The sequence below is a fragment of the Cicer arietinum genome, chromosome 6, assembly GCF_000331145.2.
Source record: "Cicer arietinum cultivar CDC Frontier isolate Library 1 chromosome 6, Cicar.CDCFrontier_v2.0, whole genome shotgun sequence".
Classification (NCBI taxonomy): Eukaryota; Viridiplantae; Streptophyta; class Magnoliopsida; order Fabales; family Fabaceae; genus Cicer; species Cicer arietinum.
Genome location: NC_021165.2, coordinates 2,162,823 through 2,176,078, shown reverse-complemented (window position 1 = coordinate 2,176,078; position 13,256 = coordinate 2,162,823). Strand labels below are relative to the sequence as shown.

At 25.7% G+C, this 13,256-nt stretch overlaps 1 protein-coding gene and 1 long non-coding RNA gene across 2 annotated transcripts in view; one reads left to right on the top strand and one right to left on the bottom strand.

The window, feature by feature from the left end:
* The window catches only part of LOC101509634 (uncharacterized), a 2,126-nt gene extending 1,005 nt beyond the window's left edge, over window positions 1–1,121 (bottom strand). The window contains exon 1 of the mRNA XM_004503342.4: window positions 1–1,121. Within this exon, the coding sequence (XP_004503399.1) occupies window positions 1–255 (255 nt within the window). The 5' untranslated portion in view covers window positions 256–1,121.
* Window positions 1,122–9,629: 8,508 nt separating this feature from the next.
* LOC140920965 (uncharacterized) lies at window positions 9,630–10,608 on the top strand. The gene is made up of 2 exons (XR_012163747.1): window positions 9,630–9,888; window positions 10,357–10,608. It is a non-coding gene; the product is annotated as an uncharacterized lncRNA (long non-coding RNA).
* Window positions 10,609–13,256: the final 2,648 nt, after the last annotated feature.

Here is a 13,256-nt window from a genome sequence, read left to right as displayed (position 1 = left end):
TTTCCCTACTACCATTGAAGTGTTCTCTGGTCCCTCTGTAAGTACACGATGAAAGATAAATGCTCCAACATCTTCTCTTGGTACAACATGTGTATTTAAGGTTGATATGTTTTGAGGTTGTTGGATATAAAGGGACAAATCAAGCCATGGCCTTGAATGGATCTTGTTATGTGAAGCTGGTGAAACCAAAGCCAAAACAATGACTACTATTGTTGCGAGAGAAGCTGCAGTGCAGAATATGATCCTAGGAAACATTATGTGTGATGTTTGGCTTTGGTAGAGAATTTGTGATTTGTGTGAGAGACCAAGTTACTACATTTTTTTTTCTTTTAAATTGAATGTTTCATCATGGTTAAATCAAAAGTTGTTAGCAACCTAACCCATTTTTGCATTTCAATACCTAAACCATTATAAAATAAAATAAAATGGCTTCATGCTATTGTCACATAAAAAATTTGAACCTTATTTTAAAAATCATGGAGTGAGATCAACTAGAACACCAACTTCAATTAAAAAGCGTTAAAATTTAAGTCTATAATGGACAATTTCTTAGTCACTATCAACATGTACCAATTGCATGTTCTTGTTCTTGCTAAAAGTACAATCAAAGAACTAGTCAATATCCAATTTCAATGCAATTAGTGTATATCTGGCTGGACCAGATTCCAAATGCAAAGTAATGAAATTTAGACCCACAACAACATGCATAGTCCTTAGTCTCACAAAAATGACCACAGCATGCATTGTCCTTGTGCCTTTTTTCTTTTTAAAACATAAAAAAGGACAATGCATAGTAAGATTGACATTGAAAGCACAACTACTTAGAGTATCAAAGGTCATAATAACAACACAAGCAATGGATTGTGTGCTTGTTGAATGAACTGTTGATTGGTAAGTAGTCAAGTACACATAATAACATGGAATGGAAGTACCATCATTTTCAATAGATTTTTTTATATTCTAAGTGCACCTTGTTCATGCTATGCGGTAAAATAAACCACGACCAAAAACCAAGTTAAGGACTAAGAAAAATCAACATGACTCGTCGTGGACAAATACATCGTAATATCAAACATGTTGCAAATAATATACTAGAGCTTCAATATTCATGATTATAGATAAGCATTTCAGCAAAAACAAAATAGAGAGAACCATATTCTTATGAACAATACATAGAATGGCTTTAGCAAAATTCATTTAAACTCATGGTTGTGGCAATTCCTTCTTGATGCGATTCAATAGTTTGATTTGCCAACACAGTGGTCGGATATTGCAGTGGGGTGACCCACCTAATCTATCTTTTACTTCCATGGAACCAATTCCCTTATCTGTGTAGTGTTAATACTTGTATACATGGAGGAAGAAAGGCTTTACTGTTTTTTTAATCGCTAAAAATACATTTTACACCTTCAAATCGTAAAGTTTAGTCCATTTAACCTCTTCATTATATCAATGAACACATTAATTTTTTAAATTAAACAACATCAATTAATTTAATTATTCCATCAATTTCAGTTTTACATTCATTCAAATTAAAATAATAGATTGATTTAGAACAACTACGATACAATTTGCTAAAATCGGAAAAGATTAATTTGACTCGTAACACTCAAATTAATAATAATATGAAACATAAAATTTCTACAAATTTGATAAAATTTAAATGATCGGAACATTCATATTTCTGGATTTGCAACGTTAACGTCACTAAAATAATTGATTGAATCTATTTATACTTGATCAAAGTTACTTTATCACTCTGAACAAAATATACACCACAGTTAAACTAAAAGAATTCAAACGTCGCACTTAGTCAATAAGATAACGGAAAAACACTAAGAAAAATCTATGTAAAAAATAATATCTCTAAAAAAAATGATGAAGGAAAAACAATATAAATTGTTAATTTCAAACTAAAAAGTTGCCCAAACATCACTTATTTTCTATTACGAATAATAAAGAGACCGTAAATAAAAAATGACTGATCAATATCAGTATCTCCCATCAAAATGTTTGTTTTTAATAAACTTCGGTCAAAATCAATAAAAGACGTACAAATTGATTAACGTAGTCTTTTGTTGCTTCAAAACAAACATAAACCACTTTAATTTTGGTGCAAAATTTCAAAAAAATGATTAATTAATTAATATTTTTCAATAAATTGTTGTTTCACATATTTGAGAGATTTAATTTATTTAAAATGAGTAGTTAGTAGTAGAAGAAAATGAACAGCAATACTAAGCAATTTATTATTGATTATGATTTTGTATATAATAACGATCATTGATTTATTTATGATTAACATTTGATATTATTTCATTTAAATGAGCTTAATCCAAATTTTAAGTACTAAGTTAAATGGCTCTTACAATTTTAAAATCTAAAATGTCTATTTAATGTTTTTTGGTATTAATAAAATAAAATCCCGTAAAGTGATACTGGTATTCTTTTTCAACTCTCACTTTATATCTTGATTTTCCTTTTCCATATCCTTCTCTACACTCCACAAGTGCACATGCATATATTCCGTTTGCTAATAACGACAAGGAAGAAGATGGAGAAGAGTAAAATTATAAGGACAAAGTGTTCACTTTGCTCTTAATAGATGAGTATATTTGTTTGAAAATGAAAAAATTACTATTTTATTAGACAAATCAAACTCTTAAGATATAAAACAAAATTTTTATCTTATATTATGTCAGGTGTTTTTTTCCTCGTCTCTAATGTTGTTAAATATAAAAAATAATATATTTGAATTGTTTAATCTAAATGTTTAAAATATGTTTTCAGATTAATCAATCCAAATAAAATTAAAACAGTTTTAAAAAAACTTTAGAATAAAAAAATAAATTGTCTATTATGCTTAATAGATAATAGACAACAAAATAAATTAATGTAAAATTTATTATTAATAACATTTAATATAAAAAAATATATATATAACATTTAAAAATATGAATATTAATAGAGAAATAGAGTAAAGGAGAGAGACATTAGAGAGAGGAGACATCAAAATAAGATAAAAGAGTAAAGAACAATTATTTTTTAAGTTGAAAATAAAATGTTAATTTGACATTTTAGATAATTTGTATTTGAGACAAAAAATTGTCTCATAATTTAGTAAGAGATAAAAAAAATTATACGATCGTCTTTTCTCTTCTCACCCTTTATTTTATCTTTATTTTTGAACAAATGAAATGTACCTATCCTTATTTTTGAACAAATGAAATGTACCGTTATAACTAAAAAAATTACTATAACTTACGAGTCAATTGAATGACTTATTCAATGTACCACATTTGTAAGAGGTCCAACATGAACTCTTATTTAAAAATTATTGAAAATTTTAACGACGATTGATCATATTTTTTAAAAGCAATAGTTTATAACTCTAATCGTCTTTATAAATAAAACGATGATTATATTAATATTTATTCAATACAAAATATTTATTATTTTTTTAATTTTTATTGAATTAATATTATTTAAATAATTATTTCAATAATAAAAATGAAAGTATCAAATATATACTATATATTAAAATTTTCCAAACTTTCTAAAAGCATCTAATAAATCTACAACATTCTCATAGAGAGTTATTTGATTGTTACTAGTTCATCCATCTTTTTTGATATTTTTTGTCTTTTAATATAATAAATTTTCAAAACACAACACGTATTTATGACGTGTTCTTATTTAACTATCATTGAAAAACATAAAATTCTCCATTTTCTCACCTTTATTGTATGATATATATTTGTTTTTATAATTATAAAGATAAATAAAAAAAAGGTGTTAACAAAATCCGGTCAGAAAAAATTAACAGAATATATAACATGTCCTTTCATAGTCTAAACACTATCCATTTTGAATTGAATAATTATAATTCTTTTAAAAAATACCGTAATAATTCGGGAAGCAATAAAAAGTAGTGAAGATATTTGTGATGAATTTTTGCGGCTTATTCCGAACTGTATAATATTCGAGAGAGAGCATTGGCAATGAAGGTGAAGAATCGAACTAAACCCAAAAAGGGAAAGCCCAAAGATACATAACCCGATATGGCACAGAGCAAACTGTATAAAATAAATTACTCCTATTTCTTATTGGCAGCAAATATAGTCTTTGATTCGAGGTGGGCCTATCCAGACCTAATGAGGAAATAAGTATTTGGGGTGTTGACAGCTGGTGAAGATCTCTCTCTCTATATATATATTGCACGAGTATATTACTTCATTCATCTAACAATAAATTACATATTCGACAACTTTTTTTATAAATTATAACTTATGATTAAATTACATAATCTACTATTTTTTTTTATAAATCTTCTATCTTTATAAATAAAACAGTTATTAGGTTTATAATTTACTATTATAAATAAAAAATTATTATACACTATAAGTATAAATTTACTATTATTTTTATCTATTTAAAGATAGTATATCAAAATTATTCTTAATTTAATGTTCACTTTTGTAGAGTAAAGTCCACTTTTTAATGTAATAATTAAATTAGATGACTTTATATTTAAAATAAAATAAAAAGTTAGATAACTTTGTGGAAGCTGTGGGCACCGGTTGTTGGAGCAGAGAAATCTCCATAGTGCTTCACTGTACTATGTGTACTAATTCAATGAAACATCCCATTCATCATGTTCTTTTTTTAAAACATTATGACTCTTTGGATGGATTGTGTGGATTTGTTTTTATATAATTTATTTTGGAGATAAAAAATACGAGTTATAGTTTTTTTTTATTATTTAAATAATTATATTTTAATTAATTGTCATTTTTGGTGATTATCAAATTGGATGGAATAAATACGAGTTCTCGTGCCTTTTAATCAATGTGTAAATAATATGACAAGTATTCGACAACATAAAAAATAAGAAGACACTAGTAAAAAATTGAGTTTTTAATACAACTGATTTAAATCGTTTAAGTGTCATCAGACTTAACAAACGAGGCGGACGTATTTTAAGTCGTTTAGCCGTATATAAACAGAGTTAACAAAATGAGGCGGTGACAATTTTGTAAATATGTGAAACACATTTAACACAGTTATATTGGCGACCGACATAAGAGATACAGTAAAAATAAAAATAAAAAATTAATATATCTCATATTCCTCTACATTTAATTAATAAAATGAGGCGTTGGCAAGTATATATTTAAAACTTATTTAATGCACTGGCTTAAGACATCTTCCCGCTCCAATAACCTATGCGCTCTAAACCTCCACTTTCTATTCTTAACCTCGATATCGTGAAACACTTACAACTTGGATTATGACTTCCTACCTTTCTTCTAAGTCAACTTCACAATTCGTTGTCGCTTTATCATCATCACCACTTCATCAATTCATTAAGACAAGTTTGATTCTCAAGTTAAATTACATGTTTTACATCTTTCATTTTTTATAATTTGTGTGTGACATAACAGGGAGCAAAACAATAGTATCTTATGTAAAAAGGGATAAGGTATAAATTTTACAAACGTAGTATTTTATGCGTGAGAGACAGTAGACATGTATATCTTGTTGTTGAAACAGAACAAAACAATTAAAAAATATATAGAATGTTACCGAATATCATTTATCTCAATAATTTCACTGGACTTGTATCTCAAATAAGAAGAGGAGAGTAGTATGACTTAAATCTATAAGAGATTAAAGTAACTATTATTCCCGAATTAATATCTCTTGTAATCTTTAAGAGATTAAAGGAACCATGATTCCTGAAGTAATAGCTCTTGTCATTGCACATGAAAATTAATTAATTTTGAAATATATAGAAAAAATGGATTAAACTAATACACTTGAAAGTGTCGTATTTAAACTATTTCAATTGGAAGTGACGTATTTAAAATATTTCAATTAAAATGCATAGAAGAACTGAATTAAACTAATACACTTAAAAGTGTCATGTTTAAACTATTTCAATTGAAAGTGTCCCATTTAAAATATTTCAATTATTATATTATTGTAAAATTCACATGTACTTAGATATTCACAAATTTTGTCAAAATATGAATTTCATTTATAATGAAAATTAAGTTTCATATCTTAGGTATCTAAGTCGTATTGACTTAGAAAATAGTGAATTGTATGGATTTATTGATCAAAGTTTAATTCAAAATGAAAATGATTCAACTAGTGCTCAAGTCCACATTTAAATTAAGTTGTACGGGGAAAAAATAACTTGTTACCTAGCACCTTATCTCATAAAGTAAATATTTTCTATTATAGTTATCACTTATAATGGAGAAAATTGAATATAACATATATTTAATTGTTTATTGTAGCCATCATTGAAAATTGCTTATTATTAATCCTAAATAGCTTAATGTAGTATTTATATGTTCATTGAAAAGGAAGCCATATGAAAAAATATGTCGCATTGTTGATTTGTAAGTATTTAATTTATTTATATTGTTCATAAGTATTTTAATATGTTTTATAACACAATTTTAATAATTATTTTTATTTTTTAGAGCTTTCGAATGTCATTATAGGTTGCTAGGTTTGAGAATTAAACCGACTATAAAATGGAGTTTTCCTATAGTAAGTTGTTTACAAATAAATAACTTCATTTATAATATATGTCATGTTACATATGTTGAACATTGTAACAACTGATATTGTTGATTCATGAATGCAAGTACGTAATTTTTTTACAAGTTATTATTGATTGTGTTTTTTTTTTTTTTATGTTCGTATGATAAAAAATTATAAGTTGTTATTGATTGTATTTTTTTAATGTTCGTATGATAAACATTATGATTCAATCGATATTGATTGTGTTTTTTTTTTGTTCAGATATTTGACGACTCGAGATTATTTCATCCAGATCAAATTAAAAAAGTTTAAGAACATTGTGTGGATTTTATTTTATAATTAATTGAAGAAAATGACGGTGCTTGAATATATGTCTATTGCATATTGCTAAATGCGATTTTTTAATTTTGTTAATGGACATGTAAATTATTTTTAGTCTTGTCAAGAGTAGTCATAAATGGGAGACATATTTTGTACTATGCATTTTGTATTAACATTTGATATTGTATATTTTGATTATTAGATGGTTACATAAAATTGTGGTTAAAAGTATAAAATTTTAATTTTAAATTTAATATGAAATATTGAATGTATGTATGCATGGAACAGAAGTATAAGAAAAATGAGAAATTTAATAAAAAAATAATTATTGTTTTAACTCTATATGTAAAGTCAATAGATCAAAATAACTTACTTAAAAAAGATGATTTGTTGAACTGAATTTATGATGTTTAAATCAGTTAACCTGAACCGATTTAACAAGATAAAGATTTGTTAAGTCGGTTCATGAAACGACTTAAAAAACAATATGTTTATTAAGTCGAATGTAATATGTGTACTAATTCAATGCAACATCCTATTCATCGTGTTATTTTTTAGAAAATTTATGACTCTTTAGATGGATTGTGTGGATTTGTTTTTACATATTTTAAAAAATTTATAATTTTTTTTGAGATAAAAAATAAGAGTTAGAGTTTTTTTTTTTTTTTTAATTTTAGAAAGATAATTATATTTTAATTAATTGTCATTTTAAGTGATTATCAAATTAGATGGAATAAATACGAATTCTCATCTCATTTAAGCTATGTGTAAATAATATGATAAATATTCGACAACATAAAAAATAAAACTGTAATTCTTTTTACTTATTTACTTCAATATTTAATTACTAATTATCACCACGCGTAATCATATTTTTGTAAAAGATTTTGAAAGCCAAAGTCAACAGTCAATTAAAGTTTTTGGAAATGGAAAATGTAAGAATAGACTTCAATCTTTTGATTTGGTAATGGTCAATGACAGTAAATTTAATGCAATTAGAAATAGGTTACATTGATTAATTAAATAAAAAAACGTGTACAATGTAATTAACAGCGTCAAAGACATTGATGTGAAGTTTTGAATATATATGAATTTTTTTATTTTTCTATATTTAAAACACGTGACTTTAATTATTAAATTATTTACCAAAAAATTAAACTAATATAAATAATATTTAATTATTTTAATGTATTAATTTCAATAATTATAAATAATTATATAATTTTTTAGTTGCATTAATAATAAATTAACCAAACCAAAAAAAAAACCTCCAACTTAAATTTAACAAAAATATAGTTTATAAATATAATCAAGTGTTAAAAGATTATTATTTTTTCTTCAAAAACTTAATATTTAAGAAAATCCTAAAAAAAGTATTATAATGATATTCTTAGAGATAGAAACCACACGAAATAGAGACATAAACTCTGGCATTATCTCTAAATAAAAAAGACGTCATTTCTAATTTATGCAAAAAATAATTTTATTTTTTAGTTTAAAAAAAATTTAATCTTAATTTTTGTCTGTGTTTTAAGGCAATTATTGTGTATCCAATTAATTTTTTTAAAGATGTTTTATAAGTATATTTAAATCATTATAATAATTTTTTACACAAAAGTTTAATTTAAAAAAAATATATAAATTAAATATAAATTAAATATAAATTAAATATAAATTAAATATAAATTATTAAACATCAAACATCAAACACTTAAAATTTATATTTAATTTATTTATTAAAAAATTAAATGTTTATGAAAAAAGTATTTACAATGTCATAAATTTACATCGAAAATGATTTTTAAAATACAAAATACAGGAAAGAACATTGACAACATATATTTATATTTATGCTTAAAAAAATAGGATATTATAGATAAATAATATTTTTTTAATGAAAAGAGATGTGAACCGAACAGCAAACACATCACTTGCCTTGACCCACAAATGAAAGGACCCTACTCCAGCTATGGGCCCACAGATCACTAACGAAGAAGATAGATGAGAATCACAACAACTATGTATAGCAGCATCAGGAGGACTATTAAGTTATTAATTACAAAACTTCGGAAAAATATAAACTCAAAATGATTACAGATATCCTATTAATTAATTGCACATGGTTGTATCAATAACGGTTATTTTATAGAAATCTCATTAATTGCACCTGTGAAGGATAACAACTTTTTCTTTTGGAAGTCACGGAAGGATAATAGCTTTTTATAGGAATTTGATTTCATGCATTTACTGCATCACGCACAAATGCCAAATTAATGGTCAACATAATTTTAAACTTATTTTATTTAACTGTAATTTAAATCGTTTGATTTATAATTTTCAGCCGAGATCGTCAACGTCGTGCATTTACTATTGCAGATATGTTCAATTAAGTTTAATTAATTAAAAGTTATTTTTTTTTTGAGATTAAATATTAGATCTTCCAATTTTTATCATAGATTAATATTCACATTCGCTCTTTTTTTAATTAATAAATGTTAGTGTTAATTGTAACTTTTTTTAAAATTATGTATTAATCTATAAATCATCTCAATAAGAGTTACAAAAAATAATAACTTACCCACACTTGTTATTAGATAAGATATTCTATTACCTCACAAGACTCCTACTTATGTGATTTATTTTCAAAAGTGATCAATAAGACACAATTATAATTATCTCCAAAAAAATTAATTTATTAATGTGCAATATTCGATGGTGAAATTCTAATACCTTGCAATATTAAAAAAAAATTCCATGCAGTAGATTTTCACACTAAATTTTTTGAATTGATTCCCAAGATAACTGCTTTCGTACTTGCTAGTCTAATGGAATTTTATTTCAAGGCCCTCTTAACATTGACCCATACTTTTTGCATTCCCCCCTTATAAATAGTTGATCCTCGCAGCTCTAGAGAAATCAAACACAACAAAGTTCCAAATCTAAGAGTCTAGCTATTTTCTCTTTACTTCTTATTACATCACTATTGATTTTTTTTCTTCCTTTTTATTGGTAAATTACAGTGTCTTCAGGTAGAGAAATAGGGGAGAAGAAAGATGGAATTAAGTACCACTAGTTGGTATTACGTTGTTGACAGAAGATAGAGAGCACAGATGATGACATGCATCGTGCATTTTATTCATTTGTGCTCTCTATGCTTCTGTCATCACCTTCATCTTCCAATTTTCTATTTTTCTCTACTCCAAATGTGTTATATACAAAGTTTTAAATTAAAATTATGTCTCAATTCTTAATATTGTTTAGAATTTGTGATATCAATTGTGGTCGTGCTATTGTCGATAAGACATCGAATTTTTAGACGTTGAGGCTAAATTGTGGTTGCAATCATCTGTTACATATCACTTTTTCTCTTAACAAATTTAGTTAATGTGCTTGTTTTTTCACCAATTTGGTTGAAGTTGTTGCAACAATTGTATCTTCTTAATATATGGTCATTTAATTTAAATTTGGATTTTGCAGTTTGGAGGTGCATCCACTGTGGCTGCTGGAGATTACAAATCTGTTGATAGCATGAAGAGATCAGAGCAAAAAACAAAGGAATTTATTCCCTGGTGCAAGTGCAATTTATTCTTTATATCATTTCTATTTAAAAGCTTATATATTTGCTGCAAATATAATGTAACTTTTGAATACATTATAAACTTTTATGAGTATGATTTTTGATGTAATCACAATAAAAATTAAATATTTATAATGATTTGATTGCAGTAATTTTTTGATTTAGTATTTAATGATGTAGTATTTTTATGATTTTGTTGTGTTTTAAGTGTATTTTGAGATATTTCAAAAGTCAAAAGTTTCACATTATTTAACTTTGTAAATTTTAAAGCCTTTATATGGATTGTGAACAAATTAGCAAGAGGAAACTATCTGAGTCTCTAAATTTGGGCCTAAAGTGTTTTTTAAGTGTAAATCTTCTTATTTGCATTCATTGTGCGCATATTATTTTTGAAAATACTTTTAGAAAGCTTAATTATTTGGCCAAATTTCTCTAAGCCTTATCTTAAAAACTCAATAAATGTTACGTTATTCCTACTATCAAATTTGATCGTATATATACATTTAAGTGGTCAACCCCTATTCTACCTCGGTTAACATTAAGAAGTGCAACCAAAAAATTATGCATGTCCTCCTCTCTTAACACCCTTCCCAAATTACATCTCCTTCTTTCGACGCATAACTTTTTAAGGACAAATTTTAAGACATCTCAACTCTCAAGTTTTTTTATTTTACGGCTTTCTAATTCTCACTTGCTATTGTTAATTGTGGTTGACAATAATTTACAATAGATTTTGTGTTTCTTCTTCTCTCAGAAAAAAATGACTTTTTATTCTATGTTAGAGATGTATCATATGGTGCATTATCATGAATGATCGCAATTAAAATTATTATTTTCAAGAGCAAAAATTCGAAATGACAACAAAATTTACATTTGTGGATATTCATCCAAATTCGTTTCGATTTATATGAGAAAATCTACTTTAATTTAGTGTGTATTTTCTCAAAAATTAAAATTCGGGACAATGACGGATTTGGAGTGTTGATATTTACCCTCAACCACCCCAATAGTAATATTGTTACCTTTTTTAATGTTTATATACATATTCAATATATTTAATATTTTTTAAATATTAAAAATTATAATTTCATCTCAATAATAATATGATTTTTAAAATTAATATTATATATATATATATATATATATGAATGTGATTGCGAAACGGAAAAATCTGAACTCCGTCGCAACAGAAATGAAAACTAAAATTTTACTATCATAAGAAGCAAATACAAGTATCAGTTTTTCCAAACTAATCGAATGGGAAAGGTGAAATTCGCCTCAGTCTCGCTCCATTGCCATGTCTAGCAAGAATGTACAGTATGACATAGTTAATTCAGGTGAAAAGAAGGAGCACATGTAAATTGGAATTTGTGGCATGGGGATGAAGGCAGAAGCTATTTCCAGTTCAACAAAGAAAATATATGGGGTCCAAACTCCAAACCGACCATGACATGTTGTTGTGATTGTAGGGCATATCCTTGCTTGGGATTCTTCCAAGTTGGTACCCCACTTCCCCAATGTTCAGGACTCTCGGATTCCTTTCATTCATAAAATTAATTCTGCAATTACTCTTAAAATTTAGGTTACTAACTTAAACCCTACAAAATTAGTTATATAAAGAGTTTTTAACTCATATTTCATTTAATTTGATACTTTAAATACATCGCTTCGTGTATAAAACTGATTTGTAAAATGAGTGATGTCTCTTACATATGTCTTGTAAGAGGAGTGATGCTGACAATATGTATTATTACATGTAGTTAAGTAAAAAAATAATATCTCGTTGGACTAATTCCTCTCGAATCTTGACACATGCATTACACTTGACAAGTTGAGAGTCATAAGATTAAGATCAAACGGATAATATTATTGTACAAACTTTTTGATTAAGTTTAATGGTTGAGATTGTCGATCAATTTGTTTGTGGTACGGTTTAGATCAATTTAGACGCAAAAATCTCATCTGATTCAATTATTATAATAACATGCGATCTGATTTAGTTTGAATTTCTTTACAAACATATTTTCAAATTTTCATTTGTTCTTTCAAATTTTTGAATGATTATTTACAAACATATTTAAAATATGATAAATATCTGTTCGACAATAATTTAACTTTTTTAACACAAAATTGATTAAATATGAAATTAAGCGTCAAAAGATCAAAATATCAAAATAACATAAAGTGTATGTGCAAATTTTGGTCACATTCCGATAAAAACCTCAACTTGTTTTTATTTTATAGAGATTAAAATAGTTGACGTGAATGTTAAAGACTAAAAGTCGAACAAAAAATTGTAAGAATTAAAACAAAATTTTAAAATTTTACGCACACCAAACTATATTTAACATTTTAAAATATTTGATTGAGTTTTTTTTTTAGTTTCTCATATGTTTCCTTCACACAAAAATCATATTTGAAGTGAGTCAAACATTAAATATGAATATTTCTCTCAATCGAGATTTAAAACATGATTCTTCATGTCGTAAGAGTCTAGTTTCTTCGTCAACTAGACCCAATTTTCATTGATATTTAATTGAGTTTTATGTTCTGTATAATTACTCAATTTAATTTTTTTATCTTTTTTATTAATTTTTGAAGAAAAGGATTAGATAATTTATTTGTTACTCATAAAAAAAATGGTGTACATATGTACTTAATAAGTGAAAATAAATACAAAATTTAAATCACTTATCAACTAAATAAACATAGAAAAATAAAGTAGCTTCAAGCTTTTAATTGTTAAGTACTACGCAGAATCAAATTTCAGGTACGAAAGTGTTTATTCATGAGCTTGAAG